The sequence below is a fragment of the Chiloscyllium plagiosum genome, unplaced genomic scaffold, assembly GCF_037043375.1.
Source record: "Chiloscyllium plagiosum isolate Xiang-an unplaced genomic scaffold, Cpla_swu_hap1 HiC_scaffold_5, whole genome shotgun sequence".
In the NCBI taxonomy this organism is placed as follows: Eukaryota; Metazoa; Chordata; class Chondrichthyes; order Orectolobiformes; family Hemiscylliidae; genus Chiloscyllium; species Chiloscyllium plagiosum.
Genome location: NW_028270143.1, coordinates 46,716,581 through 46,741,430, shown reverse-complemented (window position 1 = coordinate 46,741,430; position 24,850 = coordinate 46,716,581). Strand labels below are relative to the sequence as shown.

The 24,850-nt window shown below is 42.3% G+C and overlaps 2 protein-coding genes across 3 annotated transcripts in view; one reads left to right on the top strand and one right to left on the bottom strand.

Annotated features, from left to right (window-relative positions):
- asb4 (ankyrin repeat and SOCS box containing 4) overlaps nt 1-24,850 on the top strand; it is a 139,909-nt gene that overhangs the window by 59,123 nt on the left and 55,936 nt on the right. The gene's annotated exons all lie outside the window — the stretch shown is intronic.
- The window catches only part of pdk4 (pyruvate dehydrogenase kinase, isozyme 4), a 77,746-nt gene continuing 68,662 nt past the window's right edge, over nt 15,767-24,850 (bottom strand). For both annotated transcript variants that reach the window (XM_087987136.1, XM_087987135.1), the window contains 2 exons: nt 19,845-19,958; nt 15,767-17,143 (listed from right to left, as the gene is read on the bottom strand). In XM_087987136.1, the coding sequence (XP_087843262.1) occupies nt 17,000-17,143; nt 19,845-19,958 (258 nt within the window). In that variant the 3' untranslated portion in view covers nt 15,767-16,999. The remainder of the gene's footprint in view (nt 17,144-19,844; nt 19,959-24,850) is intronic.

The window sequence follows — 24,850 nt, the reverse complement described above, 5'->3', positions numbered from 1 at the left end:
GAATTATTGCCCATCCCTAGATATTTTTGGGAAACTGGTGGTGAGTTGCCTTCTTGAACCACTGCAGGCCTTTTGCTGCAGATAGCTCCACGATGCCATTAGGAAAGGAGTTCCAGAATTTTAACCCAGTGACGATGAAACACTGGTGACACATTTCCAATTCAGCATGGTCAGTGTCTCAGACCAGAATTTATAAATGGTGGTAATCCCATATATCTGTCGCCCTTGTGCTTGGACCAGGCCAGACCCCTTCAAAAAATTTTTAGAAGGTAGCCTAGACCCTAACTTTTCTTATTTTCAAGGCGGATGTGATGTGGATATTCCAGGTGTGATGCAGCTGATCAAACCACTCAGCTTTAAGCAAAACAGAATTTATTTAAGTTTACTGTTGAGACACGAACAAAAGAAAATGGAATTTAGAATAACTTAACTATTGGAAAACTTAACCGACCCAATAAAGCAACTTAACTAAGGAACTGATTCAATCCAGTAATATCTCATAAACGCGTCCCTTGGCAAAAAGGTAAATTGAAACACAGATTCTTACAGGCAGGAGATAATAACTTCCAAAGGGATTTCAGAGAGATAGTCAATCAGGAATCATTACTAAGCTTGCAACCTTTCCTGGACTCCAGCATTTTGTGACTGCCACAGCTAAATCAAACTAGAGAACTGGCCATTCTCTTGCCATTGCTAAACTAGGCTCTTCCTAGACCCCTCAGCACCTCTGCCTTTATGATCTCTCTTTAAAAAAAACACAAGGACAAAATAAATATGTTAAAGTGACAGCATTGTCACACTTGTCCTTCTAGATGGTAGCGGTTATAGATTTGAAAGGTGCTGTCTAAGTAGCCTTGATGAATTTCTGTGATGCATCTTATAAAAAGATATACACTGCTGCTCTTGAATGTTGTGGAGAGAACAAATATTTGTGGATGTGGTATCAGTCAAGTAGGCTGCTTTGAGCCGCATGGTATCAAGATTCTTAAGTGTTGTTGGAGCTGCACTCATCCTGGCAAGTGGGGAGTATTCCATTACAGTCCTGGCTTATGCCTGTAAATGGCAGTCAGGCTTTGGGGAGTCAGATGGTGAGTTACTCTCTCCAATATTCCTCACCATGTATTCCATTGTTAATACAGCTAGCTGAAAATGTTTTGCTGGAAAAGCTCAGCAGGTCAGGCAGCATCCAAGGAGCAGGAGAATCAACGTTTCGGGCATGAGCCCTTCTTCAGGAATGAGGAAAGTGTGCCAAGCAGGCTAAGATAAAAGGTAGGGAGGAGGGACTTGGGGGAGGGGCTTTGGAAATGCGATAGGTGGAAGGAGGTTAAGGCGAGGGTGATAAGGTGAGGGTGATAGGCCGGAGTGGGGGTGGGGCGGAGAGGTCAGGAAGAAGATTGCAGGTTAGGAAGGTGGTGCTGAGTTCAAGGGTTGGGACTGAGACAAGGTGGGGGGAGGGGAAATGAGGAAACTGGAGAAATCTGAGTTCATCCCTTGTGGTTGGAGAGTTCCTAGGCGGAAGATGAGGCGCTCTTCCTCCAGCCGTCGTGTTGCTATGGTCTGGCGATGGAGGAGTCCAAGGACCTGCATGTCCCTGGTGGAGTGGGAGGGGGAGTTGAAGTGTTGAGCAACGGGGTGGTTGGATTGGTTGGTCCGGGTGTCCCAGACGTGTTCCCTGAAATGTTCCGCAAGTAGGCGGCCTGTCTCCCCAATATAGAGGAGGCCACATCGGGTGCAGCGGATGCAGTAAATGATATGTGTGGAGGTGCAGGTGAATTTGTGGTGGATATGGAAGGATCCCTTGGGGTCTTGGAGGGAAGTAAGGGGGGAGGTGTGGGCGCAAGTTTTGCATTTCTTGCGGTTGCAGGGGAAGGTGCCAGGAGTAGAGGTTGGGTTGGTGGGGGATGTGGACCTGACAAGGGAGTCACAGAGGGAGTGGTCTTTTCGGAACGCTGATAGGGAAATATATACCTGGTGGTGGGGTCTGTTTGGAGGTGGCGGAAATGACGACGGATGACACGATGTATATGGAGGTTGGTGGGGTGATAGGTGAGGACCAGTGGGATTCTGTCCTGGTGGCGATTGGAGGGGCGGGGCTCAAGGGCAGAGGAGCGGGAAGTGGAGGAGATGCGGTGGAGAGCATCGTCGACCACGTCTGGGGGGAAATTGCGGTCCTTGAAGAAGGAGGCCATCTGGGTTGTTCGGTATTAGAACTGGTCTTCCTGGGAGCAGATGCGGTGGAGATGGAGGAATTGGGAATATGGGATGGCATTTTTACAGGGGGCAGGGTGGGAGGAGGTGTAGTCTAGGTAGCTGTGGGAGTCGGTCAGTTTATAGTAAATGTCCATGTTGATTCGGTCGCCCGAGATAGAAATGGAAAGGTCTGGGAAGGGGAGGGAGGAGTCTGAGACGGTCCAGGTAAATTTGAGGTCGGGGTGGAATGTGTTGGTAAAGTGGATGAACTGTTCAACCTCCTCGTGGGAGCATGAGGCAGCGCCGATACAGTCATCGATGTAGCGGAGGAAAAGGTTGGGGGTGGTGCCAGTGTAGCTGCGGAAGATGGACTGTTCCACATATCCTACGAAGAGGCAGACATAGCTGGGGCCCATGCGGGTGCCCATGGCTACTCCTTAGGTTTGGAGGAAGTGGGAGGATTGGAAAGAGAAGTTGTTCAGAGTGAGGACCAGTTCAGTCAGTCGAAGGAGAGTGTCAGTGGAAGGGTACTGGTTGGTACGGCGGGAAAGGAAGAAGCAGAGGGCTTTGAGTCCTTCGTGGTGGTGGATGGAGGTGTATAGGGACTGGATGTCCATGGTGAAGATAAGGCGTTGGGGACCGGGGAGGTGGAGGGTGTGGGTGGTGTCCTGAACGTAGGTGGGGAGTTCTTGGACTAAGGGGGACAGGACCGTGTCGAGGTATGCAGAGTTGAGTTCGGTGGAGCAGGAGCAGGCTGAGACAATGGGTCGGCCGGGGCAGTTAGGTTTGTGGATTTTGGGCAGGAGGTAGAAACGGGCGGTGTGGGGTTATGGGACTATGAGGTTGGAGGCGGTGGATGGGAGATCCCCTGAGGTGATGAGGTTATGGATGGTCTGGGAGATGATGGTTTGGTGGTGGGAGGTGGGGTCATGGTCAAGGAGGCAGTAGGAGGAGGTGTCCACAAGCTGGCGTTTAGCCTCAGCAGTGTGAAGATCGATACGCCAAACTACCACCGCGCCTCCCTTGTCTGCCGGTTTGATAGTGAGGTTGGGGTTGGAACGGAGCAAGTGGAGGGCTGCATGGGGTTAGGCGTAGGGGCAGGAATCGGGGCGGGGACGGAGGTCGGAGCGGGGGCGGGGTTACGCGTGGTGACAGAGATCGGCGTGGGGGCGGGGTTAGGCGTGGTGACGGATATCGGCGTGGGGGCGGAGTCGCATGCGGCGTGGTCGTTGTGCAGGTGAGTGATGTCACTGGGGGCGGAAGTGGCTGTGGCGACACTGTTAATACAGCTAGGAGAAAGTGAGAACTGCAGATGCTGGGGATCAGAGCTTAAAAATATGTTGCTGGAAAAGCGCAGCAGGTTAGGCAGCATCAAAGGAGCAGGAGAATCGACGTTTCGGGCATAAGCCCTTCTTTAGGAACATTCCTGAAGAAGGGCTTATGCCCGAAACTTCGATTCTCCTTCTCCTTTGATGCTGCCTGATCTGCTGCGCTTTTCCAGCAACACATTTTTAAGCTCTGTTAATACAGCTAGTCTAGTTCAGTTTCAGGTTAATGGGTTCTGAGGGGTTAAATCAAGGTTAAATCTGTAAAACTCCAAAAATGAATAATTGAGTAAAAAATGTCCTTCAAAGCATGGTGTATACATTTAAATAACGTTGAGGTTGAAGGATTGTTGTTAAACTTCATGCTTCCTTGAAACTTTCATTTGGTGCATTTTCCAATCAGTACTGTAGAGGGCAGCAAATCTCTACATTGTGCACCACTTAATGTTTCAATTTGAATTGTGGAAATCAAATATTTATATGATAAAATTCAAAAATTAAATTGATGAATCGAAATAAAAATATTTTTACTAGATACTTCACTAATTACTGCAGAGACATTCTGAAAAATAAGATGTCAAATAGATTGGCTAATGTATCCATAGAAAAGATGTCTAATTTTTTTTGTTTGGAAGCTAAGATTTTATTACTTTTTACATGATGGTACAATCTCTCTAAAACATTTTGTTTCTTAAAACTATCATGCGTTTTGCAAATCTAACTGCTTCTACTTCTCGCAAAATCGTCATCGTGTGCAGCACATTAAGGAACTGGGTGAAGCAAAAATGTTCAGATTTAATCTGATTGTTGGTCAGATTCCAGACAGGTAGCTGCCAAGAATGCTACTCTGCTTGAGGTCATTTGGTGAAGGAAACTAAATAAATATTTAATAAAAGAGATAATATTTAAAGGTTTATTTCATTACCATTGCAAAGTCTTTTATACAATTGAATGAATATTGAATTCCAATTACTATTTTTATGGAGACAGATGGACATTCAGTCTAGATGCCATATTATAACTATGGATTGGGTTAATTGCCAGTGTGATTGTATGAACACAGTACAGGATTTGGGACGAAAGTCTTTATAGTAGGTGCTTTGTTACAAATCGCCAATGGTTTATGATCTGTGCCAAAAAGCTATAGTAAGGGCAATCAATTTTAAAAGTACAAATATCAGTAACTTGGTTAAATTGGAGTATTGAGTCCTGTTTTGCATCCCTCACAACATGTTCCAGATTACAGTGTTTGAAAAGGTTTCTAACTCGGGTTGTGTGTCGTCATAGATTTGTTCGCAGAGCTGATATGTTCTTCAGCAAAAGATTCATCACCTCGCTAGGTAACACCGTCAGTGCACCTTTTGTGAAGTGTTAGTAGTCTGTTCCACCTGGTATTTATGTGCCACTGTTTTCTGGCATTTCTGGTTCCGTATCTGGTTGGGTTGTATGTGTTCAAAATGGCAGTGGAATAGCAACACAAAGTGCAGGCTCCTCAGGCCAGGAGATCGGAGTTCATCTACTTTGTCTGCTTTACTTTATTTTCTTTCTATGCTTTTTAAAAATGTTTCCATTTATTATGGTACCTTACCTTCTTTTAACAACTTCATGGAAGGAGTCTTCTCCTGGTCCAGGCCCAGCGACGAGCTGACTTCCAATGGCCCAGAATGGTGGTATAGGCCTATTGCCTAGTGGACCAGAATCCCAGTGTGGCAGTCTCAGCCAGCTATGTAGGTCTTCCTCGACAGCTTTTGGATCTTCCAACAGCCTTGGGTGGAGGTCTAGGCCTGGCAAGGAGGTCCTGTTTTGCTGTGGTGGGGTGGTCTCAGCCCAGCCCTGCGTGTCTGTTTTGGTCCAGTTTTCTAGGGCACCCCGAACCCAGGAACCACTCATTGAACTGTGATGAACCTTTACTGTTTTTTTACTTATTTATGACTTCTGTCATTAATTTAGCTGCTGTGGTATGGCGACTTTTAAACTTCTCACTGTCTTTTTGTAAAAATACAGGTAACAATAAATTGCTATTCTAATCTATTCTATGTTGAAGCAGAGGTCCTAACAAAGATCCTGAATAGGGCAATGGGATTAAAACCTCAGATGGCATCATACCAAGCTCTGAGTGGTGTGGGCTATGGCGAGATTAGTGGTAGAACCAGTGAGATGTTTGGAAAAGTCCTTCCTGACACTGAGATCACCTTGCCACATCTTGGAGCTTTTCCCAAGTGGCATGGTTAGATTCTCAGTAGGGAGCAACAAGTCCACAGTTGACATTCATTTTTGCTATCCAGTGCTATCAGTTCAACATGATGTGAATCCAGGTGCTGCCTCCCTGGTGTCTTTGGAAAGGATGTCACAGAACAGCTACAGGACATTTTTCTGGGGAGGCTGAACTACCAGAAGTTGTGCTCCATGTTGGTCGGAAACATCTCTGGGAGTTAGGAAGGAGATTGCAAAGCATAGCCTCCAAAGTATTAATCTTAGAATTCCTACCAGTCTCGTAATGTGAGCACAAAAACGGGAGAATGGAGTGTTTGAAACTGGGTTGGAAATCTAGTATAGGAGGGAGGGCTTTAGATTGCTGAGGTACTAGAACTAGTTCTGGTACAGGGGGGAATCTGTGCAAGATCAACAGCTTGCATCTTGACAGGCCAGTGCTAACATCCTCACTGGGAGATTTGCTAGCATTGTTTAGGAAAGTTTAAATTAGATTGGCAGGGAGTGGGAACCTAAAGAGAGCCTCCGTTTCAAAGAAAGACAAGCCAGGAAACAGAAGTATAAGGGTAAGCAGCAAAAATAAAGACCAGACAAAACGATGGTAAGCATTGAATGGGAGAATTTATCGGTTTAATTAAAGACACTCTGTCTGAATGCATTACAAAAAGGCTAATGATTTGAATCTATAACTGAAGGCAATAGATACAACTTAATTGCCAATATGACGATGTAGCCATAGGGTGAGTAGGATTGGAACTGAATATCCAAAAATAGTTGGCAATTAGGAGGCATATGCAATAAGGAAAAGGCAATGGGGAAAGCTTCCTAATAAGAGGTACATTAATCAGAGAGGAACTTAGATTGAAAGATCAAGAAGTGAAATTAATTTGGCTGGTGTTAAGAAAGAGCAAGGGGGTAGTGAACATTAATGGGAGATATTTACAGATGCAGCAAACTGTAGTGACAATGTTGGGCAGAGTATAAATCAAAAAGTTAGAGCTACATGTCGTGTGGGTAATAAAGGGCAACTTTAATTTACACGTCGGCTGAGTTGACTGGGTTAACCAAATCAGCAGTAATGCTGCAGTGGATAAAGTTCTGGAATGTTTTCGATAAGATTTTCTGGTTCAGAATGCTGAAGAATCAATTTGGATTCTGGCTATTTTTGACTTAGCGTGTCATGAAGAGGGATTAATTAATAACCTTGATTTGAAGGAGCCATTCTGCAATTTTGACAAGAATATGATGGAATTTCACATGAGGTTTGAATATGACTTAGTTCATTCAGAAATTAGAATTTTAAATCTGAAGAAAGGGAATTATGAAGATATGAGCAGAAAGTTTACTACGATGAATTGGAAAAATAAACTAAAAGCTTTAGTTATAAGCTTTAACACTAGAAAGACAATGACTAGTATTTAAAGAAATACATGATCCACAACAGATATACTTTCCTCTCGGCACAAACACCAAATGGGAAAAGTAAATCAAATGTGGCTAACAAAAGAATTTTAAAAATTGCTTTAAATCAAAGCAAGTGGCTTATAAAGATCTCTGAAAAAGTGGTATGCCTGAGGGTTGGGAGCAATTTAGAATCTAGCAAAGGAGGACTAAACAAAACCGATGAAGGGAGAAGTGAAGATGAATGCAAGCATGGAACATAAAGGCAGACTATTTAGTTATGCAAATTAACCTTATTAAGTAGTATTTCTTTACTTATACATTTTTACCAAAACAATTCCTCATTCTTCGAGCTACATAGCATAGAAACCAGCCCTTAGCCTACCATGTCAATACTGACTAACAAACACCAAACTATAATAATCCCTTTCAGTACAATGCCCTGGTATTTTAAGTGCTCATCCAGATGTCTCTTAAATTTTGCAAGCTCTTAGGCAGCAGGTTCTATACTTCCATCCCCCTCAGGATGAAATAATCTTTTCTCAGGTCTCTTCTAAACCAATTACTCTTCACCTAAAGCTTGTACCCTCTGGTCTTAGACACATCTGGCTCTGTCAATGCCACTCATAATTTTGTATACCTCAGCCAGATCACTCCCTTCAGCCTTGTCTGCTCCAGGGAAAACAAACCTAGCCCATATTGTCTCTTGTCATAACTGAGATTTTTCATCCCAGGCAACATTCTGATGGATCTCCTGTGCATCCTCTCCAGTGCAATCACATCCTTTTGGAAGTGTGGCAATCAGAACTGCAGTACTCTCCAGTATTGCACCTGAGGCCTAGCCAATGTTTTATAAAGTTTTGTAACAAAAGTCTCCTTGCTCATGTATTATACATTCCGGCTAATGAAGGCAAGCATTCCACATGACGTTTTCACTTACCCTGTCTACCTCTGTTGACAGCTTCAGGAATCTATTGACTTGTTTACCAAGGTCAATTTGTTCTTCAGTACTCCCCCCCAGAGACCTACTATTTATTGTGTAGATCCTTCCCTTATTAGACCTCCCATAAACGATCTCTCTGTTTGTTCCTTTGATCCCCATTGTTTATGGATTTTTTGTTGTATCTTCTACAAAGAAGGTAGATACAAACTGTGTTTAATGTCTCTACAATTCCTTTCTTTTCCATTATAATTTTACCAGCCTATGCCTCTAATAGACCAACTTTTATTTTCATTAATTCTTTCCAATGTACAAATGTATAGAAAGGTGTGCAACCTGTGTTGATCTCTTTCTCGTCTATTCTCATATCTTAGTCTGTTCCCTTATTTCATTGTATTGTTTTGCTGAATTCTAAAGTCTTCCAATACTCAGGCTGACTAACCTTTTTAACAATATTATAAGCCTCTTTGTTTTAGCAGTATCTTTAGCTCCACATTTCAGCAAGATGGGGAAGGAATTAATCATAGATGCTAAATACTGCACAGACTTAAACCACAGGTGAGGGAATTCTTTTGAAAATCCAATTAAAAATAAGACAAAAAAAAATCCAATAAAATAAAATACCAATAAATAATGTGTGATTGTGTGAAATATATCCTATAGATAAAGTAAAAAAATAAAATGTGCACCTGTCAATGATGATTTTAAGAAGCATTACTTCCAGGTCAGAGCCTATGACAATCTTGAATGCCAAGCATTTAAGTGAATTCAGCAGGTTCCATACATTTCATATGATTTAATTTTACATGAACTGATTTCTGGGCTTGATGTTCGATGTGCCAGGATGTATAATTCATAACATCTATGCCATATACAGACGGCAATACATTTTTATTTATTTATTCATTTGTGGGATGTGGGCATCGCTGTCTGGCCAGCATTTATTGTCCATTCCGAGTTGCCTTTGAGAAGGTGATGGTGAGGTGCCTTCTTGAACCATTACAGTCCACCTGCTGTGAGTTAAATGCTCTTAGGGAGGGAATTCCAGGATTTGGACCAAGCGACAATGAAGATATGGTCATATATTTTTTAGTCAGGCTGGACAGGAACTTGAAGGTGGTAGTGTTCCTTTGTATCTGCTGCCCTTATCCTTCTAGATGGAAATGATTTAGAAAGTGCTGTCTGAGGATCTTTGGTGAATTTCTGCAGTGCATCTTGTAGATAGTACACACTGTTGCTGCTATCAACAGTGGAGGGGGTGGATCCTTGTGGGGTACAGTGCCTATCAAACAGGCTGCTTTGTCCTGGATGGTGTCAAACTTCTTGAGTGTTGTTGGGGATACACTCAGCCAGGCAAGTGGGGAGTATTCCATCACACTCCTGACTTGTGCCTTATAGATAGTGGACTGGCTTTGGGAAGTCAGGAGGTGAGATACTTGCCACAATATTCCTAACCTCCGATCTGCTCTTAAAGCCACTGCATTTATGTGACAAGTCCAGTTGAGTTTTTTTCATCAATGATAACTCCCAAGATGTTGATAGTGGGGGATTCAGTGCTGATAATACCATTGAATGTCAAGGGGTGGTAGTTTGATTGTCTCTTGGTGGGGATGGTCATAGCCTGGCATTTGTGTGGCATGAATGTCACTTGCCACTTTTCAGCCCATGCCTGCATATTTCCCAGATCTTGTTGCATTTGGACATGGACTGCTTCAGTATCAGAGGAGTCACGCATGGTGCTGAACATTGTGCAATCATTGGCGAACATTCCCACTTCTGATCTTATGATGATGGGAAAGTCATTGATGAAGCAGCTGAAGATAGTTGGGACTAGGACACTACCCTGAGGAACTCCTACAGCGATGTCCAGGAGCTGAGATGACTGACCTCCAACAACCACGACTATCTTCCCAGCTCTGATGAAGAGCATCTGGACTTGAAATGTTAGAGTGCTCCCTCTTCATGGATGCTGTCTGATCTGTTGTGATTTCCAGCATTTGTTGTCTTCAGTACAGATCCCAACTTCTGCAGTAATTTGTTCCACCAACCTCCTATGTGTCAGGTATGACTATAACAACCGGAAATTTTACCCCTGTTATCCATTGATTCCAGGTTTGCTCGGGCTCCTTGATGCCACATTCAGTCAAATGCCACCTTGATGTCAAAGGCTGTCACTCTCACCTCACCTCTGGAACTCAGTTCTTTTGTCCATATTTGAACCAAGGCTGTATTAAGATCGGGAGCTGAGTGATCCTGGTGGAACCCAAACTGAGCGTTACTGAGCAGGTTTTTGCTGAGCAGGGGCTGCTTGATAGCACTGTTGATGACACCTTCCATCACTTTACTGATGATCAACAGTAGACTGTTGGGGTGGTAATTAGCTGGCTTGGATTTGTCCTGCTTTTGATGTACAGGACATACTTGGGCAAATTTTCACATTGTCGGGTACATGCCAGTGTTGTATCTGTACTGGAACAGCTTGGCTCGGGGAGCGGTAAGTTCTGGAACACAAGTGTTCAGTACTGTCGCCGGAATGTTGTCAGGGGCAATAGCCTTTACAGTATCCAGTCCCTCCTGCATTCTTCATTGAATCAGGCTTGATACCCCGGCTTGATGATAATGGTTGAGTGGAGGATTTGCTGGGCTGTGAGGTTACAGATTGTGCTGGAGTACAATTCTGCTGCTGTTGATGGCCCACAGAGCCACTTGGATGTCCAGTCTTGAGTTTGTGGATCTGTTCAAACTCTGTCCCATTTAGTACATTGATAGTGCCACACATGACGGAGGTTATTCTCAATGTGAAGGCTAGACTGTGTCTCAACAAGGACTATGCAGTGGTCGCTCTTACTGATACTGTCATGGACAGATGCATCTGCAGTCGGCAGATTGGTGAGGATGAGGTCAAGTATGTTTCTCCCTCATATTGGCTCTCTCCCCACCTACTGCAGACTCAGTCGAGCAATTATGTCTTTTGGGACCTGACCAGCTCAATCAGTAGTACTGCTGCAGAACCACTCTTGGTAATGGACATTGAAAACCCCAACCAAAGTATGTTTTGTCCCCTTGCCATCCTCAGTGCTTCCTCCAAGTGTTGTTCAACATGGAGGAGTACTGATTCATCAGCTGAGGAGGACAGTGCATGATAATCAGCCGGAGGTTTCCTTATCCATATTTAATCTGAAGCCATGAGACTTCATAAGGACTCCCAGAGCAACTCCTTCCTGACTATATACCACTGTGCCACCACCTCTGCTGAATCTATCCTACCGGTGACACAGGACATATCCAATGAGGGTGATGGTGATGTCAATCATACCATGGAGAGGGAGCACTCTAACATTTCAAGTCCAGATGCTCTTCATCAGAGCTGGGAAGATAGTCGTGGTTGTTGGAGGTCAGTCATCTCAGCTCCTGGACATCGCTGTAGGAGTTCCTCAGGGTAGTGTCCTAGTCCCAACTATCTTCAGCTGCTTCATCAATGACTTTCCCATCATCATAAGGTCAGAAGTGGGAATGTTCGCCAATGATTGCACAATGTTCAGTGCCTGGGCCATGGGAGGTGATGGCCTCATGGTATTATAACTAACTTATTAATCTAGAGGCCCAGGTAATGTCCTGAGGACTCAGGTCCTAATCTCACCACACAGATGACGGAATTTCAATCCAATTTAAAAAATTTGGAATTAAGAATCTACTGATGACTATGAAACTATTGTCGATTGTCAGGAAAATCCCATCTGTTTCACTAATATCCGTCAGGAAAGGAAATCTACCATCCTCACCTGGTCTGGTCTACATGTGACTCCAGACCCACAGCAATGTGGTTGACTCTGAACTGTCATTTGAAATGGCCTAGCAAGCCATTAACTGGTCCTGAACAGGGTTTATAAAAGGACACTAAGATGTCCCTAAGCATTGATGATAAACACTTTACTGACCCCAACCTTCTTCTTTGAATCATTTTATTTGCAAGTTTTAAGTGCGATTATGAAGCTATTTGGATGCACATACTAATAGCTTCTTTTAAAAAAATTACACTACTAAACAATGCACATAAAATCAGACACAAAGTCATAAAAGGTAACTTTGAATTAAAAGGTTGTTTCTAGAAAGCATTTTGGTATATTTTATCTGCCAGGGCATTCTATTTGTGGAATAGGAGTAACAATGTTCATCTGGGAAGGGCTGTAGAAACATTTTTATCAGCTCTTCAGCCCAATTTATGTTTTTGCAGATTATAAGTTATTCTGTTAGGACACTTGCCAAGTGTCAATTTGAATGGCACAGATCAGTTTCTGGTGACCAGGAATATGAAAGGATGTGCTGGAAAGGTCAAATAAATCACAGCCCGTACTGAAGGCATTAGCACTGATGTGACAATCCATTAGTAACAGCTTTACTGTTAACTTCCTTTACAAATCTTAAACATTAATCCATTTTCTGTTCCTGTAGGTACCTACTTACTATTTATTTTATTGCATTTAGAACATAGAACATAGAACAGTACTGCACAGAACAGGCCCTTCAGCCCACGATGTTGTGCCGACCACTGATCCTCATGTATGCACCCTCAAATTTCTGTGACCATATGTATGTCCAGCAGTCTCTTAAATGTCCCCAATGACCTTGCTTCCACAACTGTTGCTGGCAACGCATTCCATGCTCTCACAACTCTCTGTGTAAAGAACCCGCCTCTGAAATCCCCTCTATACTTTCCTCCAACCAGCTTAAAACTATGATCCCTCATGTTAGTCATTTCTGCCCTGGGAAATAGTCTCTGGCTATCGACTCTATCTACGCCTCTCATTATCTTGTATACCTCAATTAGGTCCCCTCTCCTCCTCCTTTTCTCCAATGAAAGAAGTCCGAGCTCAGTCAACCTCTCTTCATAAGATAAGCCCTCCAGTCCAGGCAGCATCCTGGTAAACCTCCTCTGAACCCTCTCCAAAGCATCCACATCTTTCCTATAATAGGGCGACCAGAACTGGACGCAGTATTCCAAGTGCGGTCTAACCAAAGTTTTATAGAGCTGCAACAAGATCTCATGGCTCTTAAAACTCAATCCCCCTGTTAATGAAAGCCAAAACACCATATGCTTTCTTAACAACCCTGTCCACTTGGGTGGCCATTTTAAGTATCTGCATTCTATGTACCTGCACACCAAGATCCCTCTGTTCCTCCACACTGCCAAGAATCCTATCCATAATCCTGTACTCAGCTTTCAAATTCGACCTTCCAAAATGCATCACCTCGCATTTATCCAGGTTGAACTCCATCTCAGCCCATCTTCGCATCCTGTCAATGTCACACTGCAGCTTACAACAGCCCTCTATACTGTCAACGACACCTCCAACCTTTGTGTCATCTGCAAACTTGCTGACCCATCCTTCAATCCCCTCATCCAAGTCATTAATAAAAATTACAAACAGTAGAGGCCCAAGGACAGAGCCCTGTGGAACACCACTCACCACAGACTTCCAGGCAGAATATTTTCCATCTAATACCACTCGTTGTCTTCTGTCGGCCAATTCTGTATCCAGACAGCTAAGTTCCCCTGTATCCCATTCCTCCTAACCTTCTGAATGAGCCTACATTGGGGAACCTTATCAAATGCCTTGCTGAAGTCCATATACACCACATCCACAGCTTGACCCTCATCAACTTTTCTAGTCACATCCTCAAAGAACTCAATAAGGTTTGTGAGGCATGACCTGCCCCTCACAAAGCCATGTTGACTGCATTTAATCAAGCCATGCTCATCCAGATGGTCATAAATCCTATCCCTCAGAATCCTTTGTGAGTCAAAGATGGTTAAATCACAGCTATGAGAAATTCTTGTGGAATTTGTTGGAATATTATGTGCAATTCTGGTCTCCTTCCTATCGGAAAGATGTTGTGAAGGGTTCAGAAAAGATTTACAAGGATGTTGCCAGGGTTGGAGGATTTGAGCTATAGGGAGAGGCTAAACAGACTGGGGCTGTTTTCCCTGGAGCGTCGGAGGCTGAGGGGTGACCTTATAGAGGTTTACAAAATTATGAGGGGCATGGATAGGATAAACAGACAAAGTCTTTTCCCTGGTGTCAGGGAGTCCAGAACTAGAGGGCATAGGTTTAGGGTGAGAGGGGAAAGATATGAAAGAGACCTAAGGGGCAACTTTTTCACGCAGAGGGTGGTACGTGTATGGAATGAGCTGCCAGAGGAAGTGGTGGAGGCTGGTACAATTGCAACATTTAAGAGGCATTTGGATGGGTACATGAATAAGAAGGGTTCGGAGGGATATGGGCCGTGTGCTGGCAGGTGGGACTAGATTGGGTTGGGATATCTGGTCGGCATAGACAGGTTGGACTGAAGGGTCTGTTTCCATGCTGGACATCTCTATGACTCTATAATTGATAAAACATAATGAATACAAAACAAATCTCAAAATGTACAAAATCTGGGAAAAATTGGCATTTTTAATCATTAGAAATGGATGATTGAAATTAAAACTTCAAACTTTAACAATAAGGTCGATTCCAATTGATGTCACCCCAAACTAAACTAAGTTGGACAATCATTTTTATGTGACATATAGTTAGGGTCTAGAATGCACTCCAACTGTGTGGTAGCGGGAGGTTTACTTGAGGTTACAAAAGCAAATTATGTTGTTATCTGAAAAAGAGCAGTGAGTGGAATCCTGCAGTCACCAAACGATATGTAAAATGGCTAGCAGATTGGAAAAATTATGCATCAGGAGTAAGGAGATCCCCAAAATTGAAACAAGATTCTCCATAGAGTGGTATTAAGCCAATTAGATGCACTAGTACTTATTTGTATTGTATTATTATGTCATCTTGCTTCATCAGGGAACTGTATAGTATTCCCCCACCCACTAGATAATTACACAACAGTTTCCAACATGAAAGTCAGAGTGCCAACCTGGAAACTCCAGCTTGCCATTTGCTCCACTGGCCCTCCATCTTGGACAGCAAGCACCTCAGGACACACTCCATGGACAGTGGCAGTGTGCACTCCCTGTCCTTCCAGTCCCGTATCAGAAAAGTTGGGTGTAAATTTCCCTCCCTCCAACAAATATGGGGCAATTGATCGGAACATGAAGGGCAACTGTGGACTTGACTAGGTGCATGACAAGCCTTTAAATATGGCGCCAATTCCAGGAATTCTGGGAAGTCCTGGCAGTGGCTGGTACTTCTGTTTGTGGTGAGTGAGAGAATGCAACAAGCAGGACACCATTGGGGCATAGTACATCAGTAATTAGGTAAGTTTGGGATATGGTGTGAAAAATCATGCTAGGCTTCATGGAGAGAAACCTTTCATGAAACTTGCCAAAAATGACACTTAGCTGATTTCTGGTAAGATTCAGCACAATATGGAGGATTATGAGGAGAAGGCAAGAGAATGGCATTCTGCAAAATATTTATTTGGAGAGGTGGCACAGACATGATGGACCACATAGATGCCTCCTGTGCTGTAACAATTCTCAGATTCTGCGATAAACATTTGTAGACAGCCTAAGTATTTGTAGAAAAAGAAATCCAGACAACCCAAGTAGTTATCAGGGGTTATTTTTTGGATTGCATGGCTCCTTTCTTCATAGTAATTTAAATCAATATGATTTAAGTAGGTTAAAGATTGAAATATCATGTGATAAATACTAGTTGTTGCCCAACAGAAAACTAACACTTCAATAGGGTACAAAAGTTTAGATCCACTTATTTGAATATTCAAAAATGAGATTTTTATTTCAGCACTCAAGTAAGTGCTTTTCTCCTGAAGATTATTCATTTTGATTGAACCTCAATTATCACATCTCAATAATTATGCACAGCTATCATAAATTTATTTGACATACAATAATAAAGTATGCAGTCAACTACATTTAAATTTCACAGTAGAGGCTTGATAAGTAGAGTCCAATCATTATTTGCACATAACTTCTCTGTTCCATTACATACAAGATATACTGGCAGATTGACACCTAGTGTTCAGTCTTTCACAGATCATTTAAGAAAACAGCTTAGTGTAACTTTATAACTATCCACAAGGCACTGCTGGTAACCAGTAATAAGCAGACATATACAAATACATACATATATACTTTGCTTCATGTCAAAAGAGGAGAATGAAAGTAAAAGCTAAATTCAACTGCAGGTAGAAAACGACATAAGCTGATAGTTTCCCTAATTCTGCCTTTCATTTCGGCTGCCCTAACCCAAGTCCAAAGGAAAAGTGATAAAACTATCTCATCTTCAAAACTCCTTTCATGCCAGAGGTCTCTAATTTACCCTCATTCAATCACACTTTTCTTGTCTCATTCAAAAAAAAGAGTCATGCCCGAGCCAAGTGTGACAGAGGGCTACGTACAGGAAAGCAAAGTTGACACCACTGAAATGGAAAAAAAATGCATTTATATTGCACTTATCCTAACTTGAGAATGTCCCAAAGTGGTTTACAGAAAATGGAGTGATTTTTGAAATGTATTTATTCTGTAGCCAATTTGCGTACAGCAAACATATACTGATCAATCCTTATTCTGAAAGAAAGAGAAATATTATCATCTGTAAAATCAATTAGTTCTAGTCCAGGCATTAGTTCAAGCTTGTAACTCCCACAATGGCAAGTAGTCAGGCACACAAAGAAAACACAATATCGCCACAGGATTGCATGTCTACATATGTTGGTCTTATTTCTCCCCCCTCGGACTCATTCCGTAAATACAGGATGCATTTCACAAATTGCTGTTTCTATTTGTCTAGAAAGTACTGGTCAATTAATGAACTTAACTGATGATAATTATATGAGGCACATTTCAATGTTTCATACAAGTCAGGACAGTTCATAGCATGCTGCCAACATTCATTTCTATACCATGGTAATTTTATTAGTGTGATTGTGAACATTGCTTGAATCTTCCTCTTCATAATATTTTTCTTCAAATGTGATTATTGAACTTGGCCAGGTTCTTGGGTTCACTGCTGGGAATACACCAATCATCTGCTTCATTCCTACTTTTGTAATGTTTCCAAGCAGATTTATTGAAGACAGGCAACCTTTCCACTGAATCAGTAGATAAAGCCTATTAAAATAATTGTAAAAGTTAAAAAAAAGAAAAATAATAAAGTCCGACTGCCGTTATTGCTGAAAAGGCCTGCATTTGTTACCAGTTTCTGACAGCCCTTGAACCAATGACTATCAAAGCATTTCAGAGGGCAGCTGAGAGTCTACCACATTGTTGTGGGTCTAAAGTGACAAGTCAATCAGATCATGTGACGTGATGGATTTCGTTCTTTAAAAGGAGGAAGGGACAATTGTGAACCAAATGAGTTTTTAAAAAATTATGATAGTTTCATGGTCACTACTACTCAGCCAAACATCCAATTTCAGACATATTAATTGAATTTAAATTCCATCAGCTGCCACGGTGGGATTTGAATCTCCCTCTCCAGGGCACTACCCTAGATCTCTAGATTACTCATAACATTGTCACTAAACCAACAACTATTTCTTTGAAATATAGCATGCATTCGTTAGAAATGGGCAGCTCATTTACACACAGCTGGTTCTCACAAACAGGAATGAGATAATGACTGGATTATTTGAGTAATGTTGGCTGCAGGGAACAAGGGAAGATTCCATTTGTTCGTCTTTAAAATAATTCATGGAGATTCTTACATCTACCTGACTTAGATGACCAGAGTCTTTATTTAATGTATCAACTGAAAGGAGGTACCCCCCAACAAGAAATCACTCTCTCAGTACTGCATTGGGGAGGCAGTATGTTTTCTAATCTACAGGATAGGAGTTTCTACAACATTGTTAATTAGTGTAAAATTTAGGGACAGTTTTGTGCTGAAAGATAGGGAGAAACTGGATTGAAAATATTTGAATTCCCATTACAAAAAATCCTTTTTGTCAGCAGAGGATCATAACTTATTATGTTAAAACACCTGCAAAATTTTCAGAACTTCCTGTATTTGCACACTTAGCTACAGAAAGGCAAGTCTAGGAAGCATGTTATTAATGACATGATCACTATTAATTACTGCCAATCTCTTTCACCCAGAAAATAAACAATCAAGGGATATGACGATTTTAGATGATTTACAAAATGTTATATTTTAAACATTTTGCCCTTCTGTTTATTTTTCTCTCTTAAAGCCAATCTTTGTTCTTTGTTTCTCTTTCTGTATCTGTTTTGATATTGAATTCATTGACTCTAATTCACTGTCCTTCATTCATTTCTGAAGTCTTGCCTGATTGATTGAGATATTGACTGAGTCCAGTTATTCAGTGAAGTTCCAGATGCCTTATTATCCTCACTGCGCTGTTCCAGTTCACACTTCACAGCGCAATTTCAAAACTAACCAAAAGGACTCACACCAAAAATATCTGATACAACATATTTACGATTTCCAGTTTCAATTTACTGCACACATGGAAGAGCTGTACATAAAACTGATCAATGAGGGTAAGGCCGTGGATGTTTTCTGAAGGATTTTAGCGAGGGTTTTAACAGGGTCCCTCATGGTAGGCTGGTCCAGAAGATCAAATCACATGGAATCCATGATGTGTGGCAAGTTGGATACAAAATCGGCTTGACCATAGAAGGCAGAGGGCATATGTGGAGGGGTGTTTTCCTGACTGGAGATCTGTGACCAGTGGTATTCTGTAAAGATCAGCACTGGAACTTCTGTTGTTTGTAATATATTTTAACAACTTGAATGAAAATATCACTGATCTAATTAGTAAGTTTGCAGATGACAAAAATTGGTGGAGCCGTGGACAGTGAGGAAGGGTATCAAAGGGTGCAGCTGGAAAGTTGGGTGGAGAAATGGCAGATTGAGTTTAATCCGGACAAGTGTGAGGTGATGCATTTTGGAAGGTCAAATGCAAGATGAAAGTATACAGTAAATGGCAGGACCCTTGGGAGCATTGATACAGGGGGATCTTGGGGTCCAAGTTTAACACAAATGGATAAGGTGGTAAAGGCATTCAACATGTGTGCTTTCCTCAGTCTAGGCATTGAGTACAAAAGTTGGCAATTCATATGCAACAGCAGAAGACTGTGATCAAGCCACATTTGGACTATTGGATGCAGTCCTGGTTGCCGCACTATAAGAAGGATATGGAGGCTTTGGGGAGAGTGCAGATTTTTAACAGGATTGAAGTGTATTAGCTATAAGGTGAAGTTGGACAAAATTGGATTGTTTTTGCTACAGCATCAGAAACTGAGGGGCAACCTGATAGGAACATATAAAATTATGAGGGGCATGGATAGGATGGATAGTCAGGGTGTCTTTCATAGAGTGAAAACGTCAAATACAAGGGGGCACAGGTTGAAGGTGAGAAGGGTAATGTTTAAAGGACATGTGCGAGGTAAGTTTTACACAAAGGGGAATAGGTGTTTGGAATGTGCTATCAGGGGAGATGATAGAAGCAGATACAATAGCAAAGTTTAAAACACATTTAGACAGACAAATACATAGGCAGAGAACAGAGGGATGCCGACCACGTGCAGGCACATAGTGTCACGGTTGACACATAGGCATGGTGGGCCAAAAGCCGTCTTCCTGTGCTGTACTGTTCTGTGTTCTAAGCAAAATTAACTTATCAAATATCATGTTATCTGGCTTCACATACAGCATCTTCCACTTCTTTAATGAACTGTACTCTGCCAAAATTAATTATTTTCTGTGTGTTTAAATTTTCTATAGGAAATTTAAAGGAATGGATAAATCTTCCATATTTACACATTCTTCGTATATATTTTGTATTACCTTTAAATAAATAACAGCATCGGTACCATATCCTTCCATTGAGTACAGGTTAAGGTCTCCTTGAAAATATTTAGCATAGAGGCGTGAGATAGGAAGACCATATCCAAAACCAGCCTGTTGACAAAGTAAAGCTGTTCATTCTTCCAACTTTCAATAAAAACACTTAAAATACAGTATCTTTCTGCAAGCTAGTATAAATTTCTATAACATTACAAAAAACAACTTTCAAATTTATTACTAAATACCAACACATTTAGATACAACGATTGCCTGGTGAGTAAAGACCTCTCAGACTCAATTGTGGAAGAACACATTTATTGTCTCAGGTCTCAGGGCAGAATTATCTGCTTCCTGACCTGTGTGGGCAATAAAAAATGGGAAAAGGCGGCAAAAGATCAGAATCTTGATATTGAGAAAAATACTTTTCAATATTTCTCTTAAAGTTTAAATGGCGAGTCCAGAGTCTTGCTGGTGAGCTGCAACTACCTTATTTCCAGACATTTACATCTCATTACAAGCTGAACTCACCTTATTTCCATACAGCTTTCAATTCCCCTCTCATTACTCAAGAAACTAAACTGCATAGTTCCCAACATGAAAGTCAATGTGGTTACCTTCTCCAGGCCTTCGTCCAACTATATCTGCATTATAACATTCTTGTATGCTCCAAGTCTTCCTCCACCCTTTATCCCTGTCAGTTGACATCAGTCCCAGACCAATTCACCTACCAATTATAGAGTCATAGAGTCATAGAGATGTACAGCATGGAAACAGACCCTTCTGTCTAACCTGTCCATGCTGACCAGATATCCCAGCCCAATCTAGTCCCACCTGACAGCACCTGGCCCATATCCCTCTGAACCCTTCCTATTCATGTACCCATCCAAATGCCTTTTAAATGTTGCAATTGTACCAGCCTCCACCACTTCCTTTGGCAGCTCATTCCATACACGTACCACCCTCTGTGAGAAAATGTTGCCCCTTAGGTCTCTTATATCTTTCCCCTCTCGCCCTAAACCTATGCCCTCTAGTTCTGGATTCCCCAACCCCAGGGAAAAGACTTTGTCTGTTTATCTTCTCCATGCCCCGCATGATTTTGTAAAGCTCTATAATGTCACCCCTCAACCTCCGACGGTCCTGGGGAAATAGCCCCAGCCTGTTCAGCCTCTCCCTTTGGTTCAAACCCTCCAACCCTGGCAACTTCCTCGTAAACCCTTTCAAGTTTCACAACATATTTCTGATAGGAAGGAGACCAGAACTGCATGCAAGATTCCAACAGTGGCCTAACCAATGTCCTGTACAGCCACAATATGACCTCCTAACTCCTGTACTCAATACTCTGACCAATAAAAGAAAGCATACCAAACGCCTTCTTCACTATCCTATCTACCTGCAACTCCACTTTCAAGGAGCTATGAACCTGCACTCCAAGGTCTCTTTGTTCAGCAACAGTCCCTAGGACCTTACCATTAAATGTATAAGTCCTGCTAAGATTTGCTTTCCCAAAATGCAGCACCTCGCATTTGTCCGAATCAAACTCCATCTGACATTTCTCAGCCCAATGGCTCATCTGGTCAAGATCGTGTTGTAATCTGAGGTAACCTTCTTCATTGTCCACTACACCTCCAATTTTGGTGTCATCTGCAAACTTACTAACTCTACCTCTTATGCTCACATCCAAATCATTTATGTAAATGACAAAATGTAGCACCGATCCTTGTGGGACTCCACTGGTCACAGGCCTCCAGTCTAAAAAACAACCTTCCACCACCATTCTCTGTCTTCTACCTTTGAGCCAGTTCTGAATCCAAATGGCTTGTTCTGTCTGTATTCCGTGAGATCTAACCTTGCTAATCAGTCTCCCATGGGGATCCTTGTCGAACGCCTTACTGAAGTCCATATAGATCACATCTACTGCTATGCCCTCATCAATCCTCTTTGTTACTTCTTCAAAAAACTCTACCAAGTTTGTGAGACATGACTATCCCGAATCAGTCCTTGCCTTTCCAAATACATGTACATCCTGTCCCTCAGGATTCCCTCCAACAACTTGCCCACCACCGAGGTCAGGCTCACTGGTCTATAGTTCCCTGGCTTCTCCTTACCACCTTTCTTAAACAGTGGCACCACGTTAGCCAACCTCCAGTCTTGCAACACCTCACCTGTGCCTATCGATGATACAAATATCTCAGCAAGAGGGCCAGCAATCACTTCTCTAGCTTCCCACAGATTTCTAGGGTAAACATGATAAGGTCCTGGGGGTTTATCCACTTTTATGCATTTCAAGACATCCAGCACTTACTTGTCTGTAATATGGACATTTTGCAAGGTGTCACCATCTATTTCCCTACATTCTATATCTTTCATATCCTTTTCCACAGTAAATACTTATGCAAAATACTCATTTAGTATCTCCCCCATTTTCTGTGGCTCCACACAAAGGTCATCTTTCTGATCTTTGAGGGGCCCTATTCTCTCCCTAGTTACCCTTTTGCCCTTAATGTATTTGTAAAAACCCTTTGGATTCTCCTTAATTCTATTTGCCAAAGCTATCTCATGTCCCCTTTTTGCCCTCCCAATTTCCCTCTTAAGTATACTCCTACTGCCTTTATATTCTTCTAAGGATTCACTCGATCTATCCTGTCTATACCTGACATATGCTTCCTTCTTTTTCTTAATCAAACCCTCAATTTCTTTAGTCACCCAGCATTCCCTATACCTACCAGCCTTTTCTTTCACCCTAACGGGAATATACTTTCTCTGGATTCTCGTAATCTCATTCCTGAAGGCTTCCCATTTTCCAGCCGTCCCTTTACCTGCAAACATCTGCCCCCAATCAGCTTTTGAAAGTTCTTGCCTAATACTGTCAAAATTAACCTTTCTCCAATTTAGAACTTCAACGTTTAGATCTGGTCTATCCTTTTCCATCACGATTTTAGATCTAATGGAATTATGGTCGTTGGCCCCAAAGTGCTCCCCCACTGACACCTCCGTCACCTGCCCTGCCTTACTTCCCAAGAGTAGGTCAAGTTTTGCTCCTTCTCTAATAGGTAACATCCACATACTGGATCAGAAAATGTTCTTGTATACACTTAAAAATCCCTCTCCATCTAAACCCTTAACACTATGGCAGTCCCAGTCTATGTTTGGAAAGTTAAAATCCCCTACCATAACTATCCTTACAGATAGCTGAGATCTCCTTACAAATTTTTTTCTCAATTTCCCTCTGACTATTAGGGGGTCTATTATACAATCCCAATAAGGTGACCATCCCTTTCTTATTTCTCAGTTCCACCCAAATAACTTCCATGGATGTATTTCCAGCAATATCCTCCCTCAGTACAGCTGTAATGCTATCCCTTATCAAAAACGCCACTCCCCCTCCTCTCTCGCCTCCATTTCTATTCTTCCTGTAGCATTTGTATCCTGGAACATTAAGCTGCCAGTCCTGCCCATTCCTGAGCCATGTTTCTGTAATTGCTACGGTATCTGAGTCCCATGTTCCTAACCATGCCCCGAGTTCATCTGCCTTCCCCGTTAGGTCCCTTGCATTGAAATAAATGCAGTTTGATTTATTAGTCCTACCTTGTCCCTGCCTGCCCTGACTGTTTGACTCTCTTCTGTTCTCAACTGTACCAGTCTCAGATTGATCCCTTTCCTCACTATCTCCCTGGGTCCCCCCGTCCCCCCTCCACCCCCCACCACCACCACCACTTACGAGTTTAAATCCTCACAAGCAGCTCTAGCAAATCTCCCTGCCAGTATATTAGGCCCCTTCCAATTTAGGTGCAATCCGTCCTTCTTGTACAGGTCACTTCTTCCCCAAAAGAGATTCCAATGATCCAAAAATGTGAATCCTTCTCCCATTCACCAGCTCCTCAGCCATGCATTCATCTTCTCTATCCTCCTATTCCTGCCCTCACTAGCTCATAGCACTGGGAGTAATCCAGATATTACTACTCTCGAGGACCTCCTTTTTAAATTCCTGCCTAACTCTCTGTAATCACCTGAAGAATCTCAACCTTTTCCCTTCTTATGTTGTTGGTTCCAATGTGGACAATGACCTCTTGCTGGCTCCTCTCCCCCTTCAGAACATTCTGCACCCTCTCTGAGACATCCTTGATCCTGGCCCCAGGAAAGCAGCACACCATTCTGATTTTTCGCTACTGGCCACAGAAACGTCTGTCTGTACCTCAGACGAGAGAATCCCCTAACACAATGATCTCTTGGAACCTGACATACCCCTCATTGCATTCGAGCCAGTCTCAATTCCAGAAACTTGGCTGTTTGTGCTACGCTCTCCTGAGAATCCATCACCCCCGCCATTTTCCAAAACAGCATACTTGTTTGAAATGGTTATTGCCACAGTACGCACCTGCATTACCTGCCTACCTCTCTTACCCTTCCTAGAGTTAACCCATCTATGTGACTGTATCTGAGACTTTCTCCCCTTCCTATAACTGCCATCCATCACATATTGTTGCTGTTGCAAATTCCTCATTGCTTCTAACTGTTTCTCCAACCAATCCATTCAATCTGATAAGATTCGCAACCAACAGCATTTATTGCAGATATAATCCGCAGTAACCCTTAAATTCTCTTTAAACTCCCACATCTGACAAGAAACACATATCACTCTACTAAAGGCCATTTTTGCTCCTTCACAATCTACAGACCCAGAAAATAACACCGTCTTATTCCTCTACAAAACACTGCCCAGGTTAGATTAATAGTTACGACTTATATTTTAAGTTTAATCAAGAGATATACTTCAAAAAACATATAATCAAGAAAGAACCCACTCTACTCACTACTGCAGACTTTCTGTAGGCCACTTAAAACAATTAACTTATCTGATTCTGTGCTGTGAATTTCGCCCAAACAGTTTCTCCAAGATCAGTTGTGAATTTCACTGTTGAATTGTTCATGATTTCAGTTTGGAGTTCAGGAATACCTATGACTTGTACTCTCTGTCATGCTGCTTTGCATGCAGGGACACACACAAA